Source organism: Hordeum vulgare, chromosome 2H (assembly GCF_904849725.1).
Source record: "Hordeum vulgare subsp. vulgare chromosome 2H, MorexV3_pseudomolecules_assembly, whole genome shotgun sequence".
In the NCBI taxonomy this organism is placed as follows: Eukaryota; Viridiplantae; Streptophyta; class Magnoliopsida; order Poales; family Poaceae; genus Hordeum; species Hordeum vulgare.
Window position 1 is genome coordinate 142,865,643 of NC_058519.1, and position 18,867 is coordinate 142,884,509.

General features: G+C 40.5%; 1 protein-coding gene across 1 annotated transcript in view; it reads right to left on the reverse strand.

Annotated features, from left to right (window-relative positions):
- The window catches only part of LOC123425900, a 73,697-nt gene extending 58,976 nt beyond the window's left edge, over window positions 1–14,721 (reverse strand). The window contains exon 1 of the mRNA XM_045109662.1: window positions 14,592–14,721. Within this exon, the coding sequence (XP_044965597.1) occupies window positions 14,592–14,721 (130 nt within the window). The remainder of the gene's footprint in view (window positions 1–14,591) is intronic.
- Between the last annotated feature and the right edge of the window lie 4,146 nt (window positions 14,722–18,867).

Here is an 18,867-nt window from a genome sequence, read left to right on the forward strand (position 1 = left end):
ACCTACTATGTATTACGATCCGGCAACCCCGGAGTGACAATAACCGGAACCACTCCCAGTGATGACCATAGTTTGAGGAGTTCATGTGTTCACCAAGTGCTAATGCGTTGGTCCGGTTCTTTATTAAAAGGAGGAACCTTAATATCCCGTAGTTTCCTTTTGGACCCCGCTGCCACGGGAGGGATGGACAATAGATGTCATGCAAGTTCTTTTCCCTAAGCACGTATGACGACACACGGAATGCATGCCTACATCACATTGATGAACGGGAGCTGGTCAGATATCTCTCCGTGTTATAGCTATTGCATGATGAATATCATCCAAACAAATCACCGACCCATTGCCTACGAGTTTGTCCTACTGCTGCTGTTACTTGGTTTGCTCTGCTGCTGCACCTACTACTGTTGCTACTGTTGTTACTTGTCTTGCTCTCCTGCTGCTACTACTGTTGCTACTGTTGTTACTTGTCTTGCCATGCTGCTACTATTGCTACTACTGTCGCTTGCTACTGTTGCTACTTGCTACCGCTATCACTACTGATGTTCCTTGCCACTGCTATTGCTCGTTACACTGCCGTTACTCGCTACTTTGCTGTTACTACTATGCTTGCAGATACTAATCTTTCAGGTGTGGTTGAATCTGACAAATTCAGCTGCTAATACTCGAGAGTATTCTCTCACCTCCTGACTGGTAAACCAACAAATTGGATCGAATACTCTACCCTCGAAAACTGCTGCGAACCCACGCGCTGGTGGGCCATCAACAACATTCTTCTAGTTTCATTGCCGGGGAGTGCTAGCAGCATTCTTCTGGTGCCGTTGCAGGAGAAGTTTGTTGTCATAAGCATTCGTCTAGCTAGCGCCAGAGATTGCACGATCATCTTACTCCTCACAAAGCTTATTTTACACACACTAATAGATCATACATATTTAGGGAGCAATTTTTATTGCTTGCAGCGATGACAACTTACTTGAGGGATCTTATTCAATCCAAAGGTAGGTATGGTGGACTCTCATGGCAAAACTGGGTTGAGGGTTTATGGATGCACAAGTAGTATCTCTACTTAGTGCAGAAGTTTTGGCTGATATGAGGTGGAAGCAAGCATCACATGCTAAGGGATCTCTAGTCATATAACATTGTTCGGAACCAAGCAAACATAATTCATTATGTTGTCTTCCTTGTCCAACTTCTACTTCTTAGCATGTAATAGTTTAATGAGTGTTCACAATCATAGACAGTGTCAAAGATTATATATTTATATGTGAACCTCTCTTTCTTTATTACTTCCTATTAATTGCAACAATGACCAAGGTCTACGTTTGTCCACCCACAACAAGTTTCAATCAACATTCTTGTTATATGTGACGCCACCACTTCCCATAGGATCATCACATGATCTTTCATGCTTTTGTTCTATTATTATTCTTTTCTTTAGATCATGGCATGAAGCATAGCCCTTAACTAAAGCACTATTTATTATATAACTCACGAACTCGATTACATTGGGGTAACACAAAGCAAAACTCAAGCCAAGATCATACTAAGAACTTTATTCTACTAGATAAAGATATTACCAAAAAGGATTGAACTAAGATAAAGATAAAGGCAAAAGGTGTGATGGTGATACGATACCGGGGCAACTACCCCAAGCTTGGCACAAGCCAAGGGGAGTGCCCATACCCATGTGTTTAATTGTCTTCCTTCAGAGGTGATGGTGATGGAGTTGTTGGAGTCTTGGGTTAATTCTCCATCTTCCAAGGCATAGGTTCTCCATCATGGAAAGATGATCGAGTCTCCGGAATCCTCAAATCTGCAGCCAACCGCATTGCTTTAAATCTATACTCATACTCACAGTTTTGGTTCTACAGGTCGTAGATCTCCGCTTGGAGATGATCGATTGTCATACAGCTTGAAGAGGTGCTCCCTGATGTCCTTGGCATCGATCTTGTTCTTGTTGGTGAACTCCGTGATCATCATGTGGTTCGCGTTGAGTCCGCGTTCCACCATCCCTTGGCACTTGAAGACTTGCTGCTTCATTGCTTCGAGCCTCGCCTCTACGCTTCCGGTCCTCTTGGGCCCCTCAACATCATGGATGTGCAGCACCCCTCATGCATCTCGATAGATTGAGGGTGTTGCAGCACCTCCATGAGGTAGGGATTGATGACCTTCTCGAAGAACTTGTCCTTCAGAACTTTTGGCGACGCCATAGCGATCTGGATCTGTCTGCACAGCAGCTCGTAACAAAAACAGAGGATATTTGCGTGATACGAGGGTTAGACCTTTCGGGAGATTATATAATGAATTTTTACCGACCATAAGGAGTATTCCACAAGAAAACGGAGTCTGGGTGACACACGAGGTGCTCATGAGTCCCCTAGGCGCGCCCAGGGGGTGGGGCGCGCCTGGCAGGCTTGTCACCTCCTCGTGCGCTTTCCGGACTACTTTAAATTTTTCTATTTTTCTAAATATTCCAAAACGGAGAAAAATTGCTATTGGAAAAGTTTTGGAGTCGGTTTACTTCCCGTATTACATACCTCTTCGTTTTTGGAGTCTGAAACAAGCTGGTAAATATCCCTTATGTAGTCCCCCGGAGTTATGGTATTAATAATATTGCTTTCAACATTTATGGGAGTAGCTGAGATATAATGCTTGATTTTTTGCCCATTTACAACTCTCGAAAAATTACCTTCCGCGTTGTTGATTTTTATGGCACCGGAACAATATACTTCCTCAACAATGTAAGGTCCTTCCCATTTAGAGAGAAGTTTTCCTGCAAAAAATCTTAAACGAGAATTGTATAGCAAGACATAATCACCTACATTGAACTCACGTTTTTGTATCCTTTTATCATGCCACCTCTTAACTTTTTCTTTAAACAACTTGGCATTTTCATATGCCTGAGTTCTCCATTCATCAAGTGAGTTATATCAAATAACCTCTTCTCACCAACAAGTTTGAAATCAAAGTTGAGCTCTTTGATTGCCCAATAAGCCTTATGCTCTAGCTCAAGAGGTAAATGACATGCTTTACCATAAACCATTTTATAGGGAGACATGCCCATGGGATTCTTATAAGCAGTTCTATAAGCCCACATTGCATCATCAAGTTTCTTAGACCAATTCTTTCTAGACCTATTAACAGTCTTTTGCAAAATTAATTTAATTTCTCTATTACTTAACTCTACTTGACCACTAGACTGAGGATGATAAGGAGATGCAATTCTATGATTGACATCATACTTAGCAAGCATTTTATGGAAAGCACCATGAATAAAATGTGAACCACCATCAGTCATTAAATATCTAGGGACTCCAAATCTAGGAAAAATGGCTTCTTTAAGCATCTTAATAGAGGTGTTATGATCAGCACTACTAGTTGGAATAGCTTCTACCCACTTAGTAACGTAATCAACAGCAACTAGAATATGAATATATCCGTTGGACTTTGGAAAAGGTCCCATATAATCAAAACCCCAAACATCAAATGGTTCAATAGCAATTGAATAATTCATAGGAATTTCCTGACGTTTACTGATATTACCTATTCTTTGACATTCATCACAAGACAAGACAAACTTACGAGCATCCTTGAAGAGAGTAGGTCAATAAAAACCGGATTGCAATACCTTGTGTGTAGTTCTATCTCCCGCATGGTGTCCTCCGTAAGCCTCGAAGTGACACTTCTGTAGTTCCATGATCTAGTATCATCACTTAGCCTATACAATGTCAATGCTTTATCCCTTTAAAGATAAGGGAAAGACCTTCTTCTTGACCTCATCCTCGGGAAAACCTACAAGCTTAAATAAACCACAAACTTCATCTACATAGATTAGATGCAAGTCGGGATGTGATGTTCCATCTCCTGTAAAAGGATTAGCCAACAATTTCTCTAGCATACCCGAAGGAATTTCATAAAAAATATTTTCACTAGGTGCAGTAGGTTGAGGAGCAACTCTTTGTGCTTCCGGTCGAGGTGAAGATACCCCGAACAAGCCCCTCAAAGGATTAGTTTCCATAGTGACAAGTGACAATAAATTTCAGCACACTATATAAATGTTTCCTTACCAAATTCCACTCACCAAAGGTGCTTCACTCCCCGGCAACGGCGCCAAAAAAGAGTCTTGATGACCCACAAGTATAGGGTATCTATCGTAGTCCTTTCGATAAGTAAGAGTGTCGAACCCAACGAGGAGCAGAAGGAAATGACAAGTGGTTTTCAGCAAGGTATTCTGTGCAAGCACTGAAATTATCGGTAACAGATAGTTGCGGGATAAGATAATTCGTAACGAGTAACAAGTAACAATAGTAACAAATGTGCAGCAAGATGGCCCAATCTCTTTTGTTGCAAGGGACAAGATTGGACGAACTGTTATATAAGGTAAAGCACTCCCGAGGACACATGGGAATTTCTGTCAAGCTAGTTTTCATCATGTTCATATGATTCGCGTTCGCTACTTTGATAGTTTGATATGTGGGTGGACAGGTGCTTGGGTGCTGTCCTTACTTGGACAAACATCCCACTTATGATTAACCGCTCTCGCAAGCATCCGCAACTACGAAAGAAGAATTAAGACAAAGTCTAACCATAGAATTAAACTGGTGGATCCAAATCAGCCCCTTGCGAAGCAACGCATAAACTAGGGTTTAAGCTTCTTTCACTCTAGCAACCCATCATCTACTTATTACTTCCCAATGCCTTCATCTAGGCCCAAATAATGGTGAAGTGTCATGTAGTCGACGTTCACATAACACCACTAGAGGAAAGACAACATATAACGCATCAAAATATCGAATGAATACCAAATTCACATGACTACTTATAGCAAGACTCCCATGTCCTCAGGAACATACGTAACTACTCAGAAAGCATAATTATGTTCATGATCAGAGAGGTATTGAATAGCATTAAGGATCCGAACATATGATCTTCCAGCAAGTAATCCAACTAGCATCAACTACAAGGAGTAATTAACACTACTCGCAACCTTACAAGTACCAATCAGAGTCGCGAGACGGAGATTGGGTACAAGAGATGAACTAGGGTTTGGATATGAGGTGGTGCTGATGAATATGTTGATGGAGATGAGTCCCCTCCGATGAGAGGAGTGCTGGTGATGACGATGGCGACGATTTCCCCCTCCGGGAGGGAAGTTTCCCGGCAGGACGGCCCTGCCGGAGCTCTAGATTGGTTCTGCTCAAGTTCCGCCTCGTGGCTGCGGCGTTTCTTCCCGAAAGCTCTCCCTTGATTTTTTTTCTGGGACGAATCCCTCTATATAGCAGAAGATGCGAGCCGGAGGGGTAACAGGGGGCCCACAAGCCCCCAAGGCGCGCCCAGGGGGTGGGGCGCGCCTGGCAAGCTCTGACCTCCTGGTGGCTCCCCTCTAGTATTTCTTCCACCTAGTATTTTTTATATATTCCAAAATAATTCCTCACTTATTTTCACGGCTTTTGGAGTTGTGCAGAATAGGTATCTCAAACTTGCTCCTTTTCCAGCCCAGAATTCTAGATGCCGGCATTCTCCCTCTTCATGTAAACCTTATAAAATAAGAGAGAAAAGCCATAAGTATTGTACCATAATGTGTAATAAAAACCCATAATGCGATAAATATCAATATAAAAGCATGATGCAAAATGGACGTATCAGAAGCCATCTAGCTACTAGTTATGGACTCGTAGGCCTGTGGTGAACTACTCACGCATCATCTTATGGGCAATGGAGTTGATGTAGATGCCCTCCGTGATCGATTCCCCCTCATACAGATTATCGGAAAGGGCTCCCAGATTGGATGTCAAAGAAACAATGGCTTCCCGTGGCGTAAAAGTATTTCTTCGTGTCTTTTTAATATTGGGGGAATATATGGGAATTTATAGGCCAAGAATTAGGGTTAGGAGACCTACAGGGGACCCACAAGCCAAGGGGCGCCCCCCCCAGGTCGTGCCCTGTAGGCTTGTGGCCTCCCGGCAGGTGTCCTCGCCCCCTCTCCAAGTCTGGCAGGTTTCTTCTGGTCCAAGAAAAATCATTCCGGGGATTTTATTCCATTTGGAATCCGTTTAATATTCTGTATCTGCAATACTCAAAAACAAGTAAAAATGAGAAACTAGCACTAGGCTCTAGATTAATAGGTTAGTCCCAAAAATAATATAAAATAGCATAATATTGCATATAAAACATCGAAAACAGATAATATAATAGCATGGAACAATCAAAATTTATAGATACGTTGGAGACGTATCAAGCATCCCCAAGCTTAATTCCTGCTTGTCCTCGAGTAGGTAAATGATAAAAACAGAATTTTTGATGTGGAATGCTACCTATCATTTTTATACATGTAATATTCATTATTGTGGTATGAATATTCAGATCCATTATATTCAAAACAATAGTGTAATATTGACATAAAAATAGTAATGTTTCAAGCATGCTAGCAAGGCAATTGTGTTCTTTCGAAATAACATGGCCTTAGAAAGTTATCCATACAAAAGTATATAGTCTGGCTATGCTCCATCTTCACCACACAAAGTATTTAAATCATGCACAACCTCGATTAAAGTCAAGAAATTGTTTCACACTTTTTATGTTCTCAAACTTTTTCAACTCTCATGCAATACATGAGCGTGAGCCATGGCTATAGCACTATAGGTGGAATAGAATATGGTGGAGGTTGCAAAGAAAAAAAGGAGAAGATGGTCTCACATCAACTAGGCGTTTCCACGGTCTATGGAGATGCCCATCAATAGATATCAATGTGAGTGAGTAGGGGTTTCCATGCAATGGATGCACTAGAGTTACAAGTGTATGCAAGCTCAAAAAGAAACTAAGTGGGTGTGCATCCAACTTGCTTGGTCACGAAGACCTAGGTCAATTTGAGGAAGCCCATCATTGGAATATATAAGCCAAGTTCTATATTGAAAAATTCCCACTAGTATATGAATGTGACAAAATAGGAGACTCTCTATTATGAAGATCATGGTGCTACTGTGAAGCACAAGTGTGGAAAACGATAGTAGCATTGTCCCTTCTCTCTTTCTCTCATTTTTTCCTTTTTTTCCTTTTTTTTATTTTTTGTGGGCATCTTTTGCCTCTTATTTTTTATTATGGGCTTCGATGGACTCTTTTATTTTTTTGTAAAATTTGCATACTCATCCCAACTTGTGAGGGAGTCATAGCTTCCATCATCCTTTTCTCACACGGGACAATTCTCTAATAATGCAAATCATCACACTTTTATTTACTTACAACTCAATTCCTAGAACAAAATATGACTCTATATGCATGTCTTCGGCGGTGTACCGGGATATGCAATGATCTAGCGTAGCAATGACATAAATGAAAACACCATACTAGCTATCTTACGATCATGCAAGGCAATATGACAATAATGGTGCGTGTCATAAAATGGAATGGTGGAAGTTGCATAGCAATATATCTCAGAATGGCTATGGAAATGCCATAATGGGTAGGTATGGTGGCTCTTTTGAGGAAAGTATATGGTGGCTGTTTTGAGGAAGGTGGGTTTAATGCACCGGCGAAAGTTACGTGGTACTAGAGAGCCTAACAATGGTGGAAGGGTGAGAGTGCGTATAATCCATGGACTCAGCATTAGTCATAAAGAACTCACATACTTATTGCAAAATTCTATTATTTATTGAAGAAAAATATTAGACACATGCTCCTATGAGAAGGGTTGGTAGGAGTTAACCATCGCGCGATCCCGACTATCACACAAAGGTTGACAATCATTAAACAAACCATGCTCCGACTTCATTACATAACGGTTCACCATACGTGCATGCTACGGGAATCAAAAACTTCAGCACAAGTATTTATTCCAATTCACAATTACTTTCTAGAATCACTCTCATATTACCATCTTCATATCTCAAAACTATATGCAAGGAATCAAACATCTCATCGTATTCAATGGACTTAACATGAAAGTTTTTATTATATCCCTCTTGGATGCTCATTATATTAGGACTAAATTCATAACCTAAACCAATTACCATGCTGTTTTAAGACTCTCAAAATAATATAAGTGAGGTACGAGAGTTCAATAATTTCTACAAAATAAAAAACCACCGCGCTCTAAAAAGATATAAGTGAAACACTAGAGCAACATTGCCTAGCTCAAAAGATATAAGTGAAGCACATAGAGTATTCAAATAAATTCACGATTCAGCGTGTCTATCTCAAAAGATGTGTGCATAAAGTATGATTGTGGTGAACTAAAAATCAAAGATTCATATCATACAAGACGCTCCAAGAAAAACACATATCATGTGGTGAATAAAAATATAGCCTGAAGTAAATTTACCAATGGATTGAAGACGAAAGAGGGGATGCCTTCCCATGCATCCCCAGGCTTAGGCTCTTTGGTATACTTGAATATGAGTTGGGGTGCATTGGGCATCCCCAAAATTAGGCTCTTTTCACTCCTTATTCCATGGTTCATCAAATCTTTACCCAAAACTTGAAAACTTCACAACACAAAACTCAACAGAAAACTCATGAGATCCGTTAGTATAAGAAAAATAAATCACCACTTTAGGTACTGTTGTGAACTCATTCTTTATTTCTATTGGTCTAATATTTACTGTATTCCAACTTCTTCGTGGTTTATACCCCCTGATACAACTCATAGATACATCGAAATAAGCAAGCAACACAAAGAAAACAGAATCTTTCAGAAACAGAACAGTCTGTAGCAATCTGTATACTTTGAATACTTCTGTAACTCCAAAAATATGAAATATTAGTAAGACGTGGGAAATTTGTATATCAATCTTGTGTAGAAAAATCAGATCAAAATCACGTTCCAGTGAATTTACAAAATTCCTGGACTAAGAGTGAAAGTTTCTGTTTTTCAGCAAAATCAAATCAGAAACACTGTAGACCATCCCAAAGGTCTTACTCGGATCAAACACTAATTAAAACAAGAAAACACAATTTTTATAGACGTAATAATGTGTTCAACACTCAAAAAAAGAAGCAAAACAAAATCATAAAAATCAAATTGGGTTGCCTCCCAACAAGCGTTATTGTTTAACGCCCCTAGCTAGGCATAACATAACGGATCTAGGTATTGTCATAATAGTAAGGGTGATTGTCCAAGCTCATCTAATACTCCCTTCTTTAAGAAGCAAGTTTCCTTTCAGGCAAGCAAAAGTAATCAAAATGGCTAGATTTAATAGGATAAGGATCCCTAAGGTCAAGTGCGGGGGGAATAGGTTCCTCCTTTGGCCCTCTATATTGTATAATCAATTCATCATTGTAGGCTTTCCTTTGGGTGAGAGTCATAAGTCTATCTCTTAATATGAACTCTAATCCGTCATTTTGTATAGCAAAATCATCATTGAGTTCAGAAATCTTATCAACCAAAACCTCAATAGGAACCCTTTTTCTCTAGTTTTCATTATAAGCGACACAATCCGGAGAACGCAACCTTATTATTTATTTCTTGATTAAAAAGGATCTCCTCTATGAGGGGACATCCAAAATTAATTTTATAATGAGCAAAAATTTCACTAGCCTCTCTCATGATGAATCTAAACTCATGGGCTAGAAATATAGTAGCGGCACGCTTAACGGAAGCAAGATGAATATTAGAGAACTCAAGAAAAATCCTTTGTGTGCAAGGATGCACATGAATAAATTGCGTGTCAAGTTCAATTATTAGAAGTGTTATGGCATCCGCAAGACTATTAGTTTTATTTAGGATAGACCCTACTAAAGTAGGTAGCGTACTAGCACAAGTAAAGAAATCTTTAATAACACCTATTCCAATAATATTACCGCTACCTATGCGGAGTTTTTTTGTATGCATGATAGTAGGTTCTCCATTCCCTTCAAGATTATTACTATCCTTTTCAATGAAAAACTCCCCAGATTCGGACATAGTGGCGACCAATAGATTTAGCACACAAGCAAACAAAAAGGAAAACGAAAAGAAGAACGGAAGAAGGGTGAATAAAAAGGCAAATATTTTTGGTATTTTCTGAAAATCTTTTTAGAAGTGGGGGAGACGAAAATGAGAGGAAAATAATGTAAATGCAAGATATGAGTTTGTGATGGGTACTTGATAGGCTTGATCTTGCTATGTATCCTCCCCGGCAACAGTACCCGAAATCCTTCTTGCTACATCTTGAGCTTGTGTTGGTTTTCCCTTGAAGAGGAAAGGATGATGCAGCAAAGTAGATAAGTATTTCCCTCAGTTTGTTGAGAACCAAGGTATCAATCCAGTAGGAGGAACAAGCAAGGCTCCAATGTTAGCACCTACACAAACAATCAAACACTTGCACCCAACACAACAAAGGGGTTCTCAATCCTTCACCGTTATTTGCAAGGATGAGATCTGATAGAGATGGATATGAAAGATTGCGGAAACGGAAAGTAAAACAAAAGTACATAAATTGCACCAAAGTATTTTTGGTATTTTTAGTGTATAGATCTGAAAGTATAATATGGAAAATAGACCCGGGGGCCATAGGTTTCACTAGAAGCTTCTCTCATGAAGGAAAATAATACGATGGGTGAACAAATTACTATCGAGCAATTGAGAGAAAAGCGAATAATTATGAGGATATCCAAGGCAATGATTATGCATATAGGCATCACGTCCGTGTCAAATAGATCGAAACAATTTTGCATCTACAACTATTACTCCACACATCGACCGACTCCTGCGTGCATCTAGAGTATTAAGTTCATGAAGAATAGAGTAACACATTAAGTAAGATGACATGATGTAGAGGGATAAACTCAAGCAATATGATGAAAACCCCTTATTTTTATCCTTGTTGGCAACAATATAATACGTGCCTCGCTATGCCTACTTTGTCACTAGGTGAGGACACTGCAAGATTGAACCAAAAACTAAGCACTTCTCCCATTGCAAGATTTACTAATCTAGTTGGCCAAACCAAACCAATAACTCGAAGAGACTTGCACATATATGAAATCATGCATATAAGAATTCAAAGGAGATTCAAATAATATTCATAGATAATCTGAACATAAACCCACAATTCATCGGATCTCGACAAACACACCGCAAAAGAGTATTACATTGTATTGAAGAACAAAGAGAGAGAAGAAACCATCTAGCTACTAGTTGTGGACGCGTAGGTCTGTGGTGAACTACTCACGCATCATCAGAGGGGTAATGGAGTTGATGTAGATGCCCTCCGTGATCGATTCCCCCTCCGGCATATTAGCGTAAAAGACTCCCAGATTGGACCTCACGGAAACAGAGGCTTCCAGCGGCGGAACAATATTTCTTCGTGTCTTTTTGATAATGGGGGAATATTTGGGAATTTATAGGCCCAGAATTAGGGTTAGGAGACCTGCAGGGGACCCACAAGCCAGGGGGCGTGCCCCCCCAGGTCGCGCCCTGCAGGCATGTGGCCTCCCGGTAGGTGTCCTGCCCCCCTCTCCAAGTCTGACAGGTTTCTTCTGGTCCAAGAAAAATCATTCCGGGCATTTTATTTTGTTTGGACTGTGTTTAATATTCCGTATCTGCAATACTCAAAAACAAGGAAAAAACAGAAACTGGCACTAGGCTCTAGATAAATAGGTTAGTCCCAAAAATAATATAAAATAGCATAATAATACATATAACACATCCAAAATAGATAATATAATAGCATGGAACAATAAAAAATTATAGATACGTTGGAGATGTATCAATTACAACTATATCAGTGTCCCGGCTCGGCCTCAAACAGTGGGAATCTCGGCTTTTATGTCCCCGTAATTCCAAAACTCACCAGAAAATCACGAAACTTAATATGGTGTCACAACATGGCACATATATATGTCGTGGTAAAAGAATTGTTCAATTTGGTCCACTCTTTATTACAAACCTCTTCCAAGCTGGAGCTTATCCCAAGAACCATCGTGGTTCCGATAGAGAAAGGTGCCCCACCTTGTGGGCAAAACGATAATCGCTGCCTCTTCTTGCCTTGTGTTTTTCTACACGCAACATGGGACAACACGAGATTCGTGCTGAAATTTGAAATTATTCAGGTTTGTTTGGCCCTTTTTATACATTAAATGAGTTTCTGGGCATTCAATGTCCATAATTTAAATATGAACTACAATTACATCCTGAGATGCATTAACATGTCTAACAAATCGTACATGTGTCCTTGGGTGCATGTTTAAGTCACATGCAAGGGATGGGAATGGATTACAACCGAATCAGTGTCCTTGCTCAGCCTCAAACACTGGGAATCTCGATGTTTATGTCCCCGTAAATCTAAAACTTACTAGAAAAACATGAAACTTGGTATGGTATCACAACATGGCACATATATGACGTGATAAAAGAATTGGCCAATGTGCGGCAATCTTTATTACAAACCGGAGTTTATCGCAAGAACCCTCATGGTTCCGATAGGGAAACATGCTTCCATTGTGGGCGAAACGATAATTGTTGCCTCTTCTCGCCTTGTACTTTTTTCTACAGGGAACATCGAACAACATGAGATTCGGGCTGAAATTTGAAATTATTCATGGTTCGTTTGTCCTTTTATACTTTAATTGAGTTTTCTAGGCATTTAATGTCCATAATTCAAATCTGAACTACAAATACATGCTCTAGTGCATTAAAATGGCTAGAAAAATTGTACTTGTGTCCTTGGCTGCATGTTTAAGTCCCATGCATGGAATGGGAATGGATTACAACCATATTAGTGTCGTAGCTCAGCCTCAAACACTGGGAATATTGGTATTTATGTCCCCTTAAATCCAAAGCTCACCAGAAGATAATGAAACTTGGTATGGTGTCACAACATGTCACATATATGTCGTTGTAAAAGAATTGTCCAATTTGAGCCTATCTTTATTACAAACCTCTTACAAACCGGCGCTTATTGCAAGAACCCTCGTGGTTCCGATAGGAAAACGTGCCCCCTTGTGGGCGAAACGATAATCGATGCCTCTTCTCGCCATGTATTTTTTCTACAGGCAACATGGAACAACATGAGGTTCGTTATGAAATTTGAGATAATTCAGGGTTCATTTGTCCTTCTTTATACAAAATTTGAGGTTTTTGGGCATTTAATGTCCATAATTCAAATCTGAACTACAAATACATGCTCTAGTGCATCAAAATGTCTAGAAAAATTCTACATGTGTCCTTGGGTGCATGTTTATGTCCCATGCTAGGAATGTGAATGGATTACAACCGTATCAATATCCTAGCTCGGCCTCAAACACTGGGAATCTCGGTTTTTATGTCCCCGTAAATCCAAAACTCAGAATAAAATCATGAAACTTGGTATGGTGCCACAACATGGCACATATATGTCGTGGTAAAAGAATTGTCAAATTTGAGTCAATCATTATTACGAACCTCTTACGAACCAGAGCTTATCGCAAGAACCCTTGTGGTTCTGAGATGGAAACGTGCCCCCCATGTGGGTGCAAATGATAATTGTTGCCTCTTCTCGCCTTATATTTTTGTACAAGCAACATGGAACAACATTAGATTCGAGATGAAATTTGAAATTATTCAGGGTTCGTTTGGCCTTTTTATACATTAATTGAGTTTTCTAGGCACTCAATGTCCATAATTCAAATCTTAACTACAAATACATGCTCCAGTCCACCAAAATGGCTAGAAATATAGTAAATGTGTCCTTGAGTGTGTGTTTAGGTCTCATTAAAGTTATGGGAATGAATTACACATGTCTCATTATCCTCAAACATTGAGAATCTTGGGTTATATATCCCAGTAAATCAAAAACTCACCCAAAAATCGTGAAACTTGGCAGGTTTCATGACATGGCACATATATGCGTGCTAAAAAAATCGTCCAATTTGAGACAAGGCGCACACATTGAAACCCAATGCAATCCTTTGGAACAAATAGATGACACGTTACAATCAGAAACAAGTATTATGTGAACTAGGCATGTTCTTGTACCGATTTAAGTGCAGCCACGTGTCCCTCTTTTTCTTGGAGAGTACTACCTCCATCCTGGTTCATTGGTCATATTTGTATTTTGTGCAACAATTTAACCATATTCGATGGCGTGCGTGCAGCTATTTGATTTGACACGACGAGCGTGAGCAGTCTGCCGTGCAGGCTCGATGGGACGCGTCCAAGCAGTCCAAGCCATTGTTTAACATGCGGTTAATTAAAGCACCTCGACAAAGGGCGCTTGCTTGTAATCCCATGGCCCCGCTCAACGTTAAGCATTTTCTTTGTTCGTGCCCCGCTGAGAACGTGATTTTAGCTTGTTTCCAACTCGTATTCCGTATAATTTAAAATGCCACATGCGACAATGGATAATACAACGACAAAATAAAATGGAAACAGATAATACAAGGACAAATTTACCATGGCGCGGATAATAATTGACTTACATATTCCGAATAATTTTAAATGACACACGCGGCAAGGCACTAAAGACACGGGGGCAAGAGAAGAAGGAAATCGCAGACAACGATCTGGGTTTGCTACTATCTCTACTCCTCGATGGATCCCCGAGCGACGAGTTCCTCCAGCTCCTTCGTCAAATCATCATGACTTTGCTTGAAAGAAGCCTAGATTCCTCCATCTACCGTTTGGAGCTTCCTAAACTCACGCATAAGGTCCTCAATGACCGCATCTAGTGTCATCCCTGAGGCACTACTCTTCTCATGCAGCTTCTTCCAGCCGGAAGCCTCCTCCTCCTTCTTGGCAATCTCCTTGAGCACCTTTGCATTGTCATCCATGAGTCACACGACGAGGTCGGTCGTCTTCTCAGCCGAGGCATCGCTACTCTTGAGCAGCTTCACCAATCTATAGACCACCTCCTTCTACCTAATTAGGCCAGCAAGACTAGCATCGTCGATAGACAAGGACTTAAGCACCACCATTTCTTCGCGTTCGTTGACGCGACGAGTACGCATGTGAGAGACCTCGCCTGCCAGTGAGAGCTCGTTCGAGGGCTCCATGGCGCGCCAGGACATCTTGCTGCATCTGCCACGCAGCGGCGAGACCTCTCTAGTGCTTCCACGGCTTTGTTCTTTGCTCCCTGGTTATATGTCGACCCGAAACACCTCCTACCCATCATGGCGCAGTGACTTGAGAGGAACGACTTGTTTTGCGGGTGATAAGGAGAGGAAATGAGAAGTAATTTTCGAGTGGGGAGTTTTTATAGCCCGGTGCTGAGTGTGAACACGTTTAGGTTTGATTGGTGTGAACACATTAGCAATTACTTATTGCATGCTAATCTGGAATGTGACGAGAATCAAGCTCAAAATTTATTGATGGTTCTGGAATCGAAGCCCGAAACACACCTTCATATGGCTATATTCAACTGCTATATGCAATAATTATGTATGTGCTTGCTTGTCGTTTAGGACACCGTGGCGCACTCTGCTCATGTCCCTCCGTGTGTTCTGCTCGCCTTTTAGGCACCAAGGCGTGCTCGGGTCGCATCCCACTGCACGCTCTCTACTAGCGGTTGGGGCTAGCGCACAACCAATCTTGTTAAGTTGAATTGTTTCTGTTGTATTCCCTAATCAAAAACATTTCGTCCAAGTGAATCATATGACACTCTTCCAATGGTTGGGGCCTGCCCACGATCACGTTCGGGGCTCCATATGCATGCGGTTGCGCCATGAGCGTAGCCCCGTGTCAGTTTTTTGGGACGTCTAGCTCCAATTTATAGTTTTATACCCGTGGCAATTAACCATAGTCTCTTCACGCTTTCAATCGTGCCCCACAACACAATAAGCACACCCTCGACGACACATACAGAGAGGATATTCAGCAGTACTGCAATGGAATTTGTTGTGCATCTTGTGGGACCCACATGAGGAAGATGGACCTCACGATGGTGTACACCAACGGCCCGGTCATGGTGGAGGACTCCATCAACACTACAGATCGGTTGCTTGCTGAGGATGACAAGTAAAAAGTGGTCGGCTTTGATCTTGCTTAAACCAGCGGTCGTGTCGGGCATGATCACAAGGTTGTCGTCGCCAAGTTGTGCGTGCACCATCATGTTCTCCTCTACCACTACTACCAAGCCATAGTGACTTGCGAGAGTTTCACCAGGTTTGTCAACATCCCCGACTACAGGTTCACTATGGTGGACACCATCAACAATCAAAATGTGCTCAAAACTTCAGGCTTGTCCAACCAGAAGCATGTCGACATCCGCGGCCACTTCAAGATTTGGGGCAGCAATAAGGATATGGACTCCCATGTTGATGTGGACGAGGCCATTATTGACCCCTACTAGAGGCATAAAGGCTGAGTGCGACAAGAACAAGCATGTCTGGCACATGGCCTAGGTGAAGTGACTCGATGAACATCACCTCCAGACCGCGGCCAAGGAAGCGTACACATGGTACAAGATGTTCAGGCGAATCATTGAAATGAGGAACTATCTCCTACCTGAATACGTCGAGAGATCGAGCCACAAGGAGAGCGGTGGCGGCAAGCGTAACAGGAAGTAGATGATGTGTTGATCGTTTACCACACTCACTTTGTGCCAAAATATTTATACTTTTAGTAGGCTAAGTTTATTATGCATGTAATAGTTTATTGAGGTGTGCGCCAATGTTATGTGTGTAGTCACTTATGTATTTGGATGCTTAATTAGGTTATGCAATCATGTTGTTATTTGGATGCTTAACTAGTTTGCATTTTGTAAAGTTTTTTCTACTCACAGAATCACACATGAATTAACAGTAGTAACCGTCTGTGTTATATTTTATCATCGCAAATCATTTTTGTTCTTTTGGCTCATTGCAAACAGTTCATCTATATGAACTCTATGCCGCATATCACACACATCTTGTTAAACTGAAACGTTTTTGTTGTGTTTCCTGATCGAAAACAGTTCATCGGAGTGAACCGTATGTCGTATATCACACACACATGTTGATCTGGCTGACTGTTTCTATCATGTTGCCTAATCACAAACAGTTCATACGAGTGCATTGTATGTCGTATATTGCACACACCTTGATCCGGCTAACCGTTTCTGTTGTTCTCCCTAATCACAAACAGTTCATTGGAGTGAACATTATGCCATGCATCGCACGCACAACTCTAATCTCAATAATGTTTGATATCTTCGCCATCGCAAACTTTTTGCATCTTTTTGACGGGTTCTTTACAGCATAGTTTGCGATTAATGCATGGGACATAGTTTCATCGAAGGGTCTCTGATTGTGCTGTTCCATTTGGACCATCCTGTAGTAGTGACCTAATATCTTAGTTGATAAAATTTCTAAACACAATGATCATTTTTTCATACCAAATCTTGGATTTGGTCATGTGCTTGAGAAATAATTGAGAAAGTACCTTTATCGATACCTATACAAGGAATTATCAACTATTACTTATGAGAAGCCTAAGGAGGAGCCTCCTCTTCCTCCCGAGATAGATCTCATGGACCCTTGTGTTGTGAAGTTTAGTCCCTTCAATTAATTTTGCTTACCTGATAGAAAACTTGATGCTAAGAGAAGGTAATATGATTATAGCATGATGAATTTTTCTGATGACTACTACAACACGTGAAACTATGCATTATGCTTAGCTAGGGCGTAAAACAATAACGCTGGTTGGGTGGCAACCCCACAGTTATCCTACTTTTCTTATTTTACATTATTTTTAAGTGATATAACCTATTTTTGCTACTGTAATGATTGCGTTTTTATGTTTAAATTAGTGTTTATGCCAAGTAAAGCCTTTTGCATGATTTGAATGATAAGTATTATTGATACAGCGCAAAAACAAAAACTTTTGCGTCCAGTGCAGAATTTCTCTGATTTGACCGGATTGTCATTTTGATAAGAAATTTGTACGCAGTATTGCTATACAAATTCCTCAGGTTTTACAATTGTTTCAGAATTTTCCGGCTTACAGAAGTAGGGTGTATTTTCTCATCACTATGGACTATTCTATTTAGATAGATTCTGTTTTTTGCTTGCATACTTTGCTTGTTTTGATGATGCTACCGATTATATCGGGGGGTATAGGTGATGGAGAAGTTACAATACAATACCTTGTGAAATAATAAAATATGAACCAATTTATAACAGTAACTAATCTTTATGGTTCACCTATCCTACTAAGGGATCTCACGAGTTTTGTGCTGAGTTTTCTGTGTAGAAGTTTTCAAGGATTGGGTGTTATATGTTATGTCTCCAACATACCGATAAGTTTTTATTGTTCCATGCTATTATATTATCATCCAAGGATACTTTTTGGGTCATAATTCACCAATTTATGTTATTTTTTAGCACCAACCTATTAACCTAATGCACATGGCCAGTTGTTGTTTTGTGTGTGTGTTTATTTTTCAGGTTCTCATCAAACGAAGTCCAATTTCCACGAAACTTTTTTATGTTTTTTTGGACCAAAATAAGACCTGGAATATTAGGGAGGAGACATGAAGCCACACCAGGGTGACACAAGCCAACAGGGCGCGACCAGTGATGGCTTGTGCCTCCCTGGTGGAACCTCTTGCTCCATTCTCTAGCCTATAAATTGAAAAATATTCTACGAACCCTAAATATCATGGCCAAACAGTTTTTACACTTTCGCAAGTCACTGTTCCACATCGATCTCATATGGAGCTTGGTTCCGGCACCCTATCGGAGGGGGACTGATCATGGAGGGCCTTTTCATCAACCTTGTTGCCCTCGTGATGATGTGTGAGTAGTTCACCACAAACCTACGAGTGCGTAGTTAGTACCAAGATGTCTCTCTCTCTCTTGATATTCAATACAATGATCATCGCATCTTCGCTTTGATCAATCCGATGTAATTATTTTGTATGGTGTGTTTGTTGGGATGCGAGGAATTGTGGGTCTTTGTTCAGGTTATTCATGAAAAATATTTGAGTCTTCTCCAAGTTC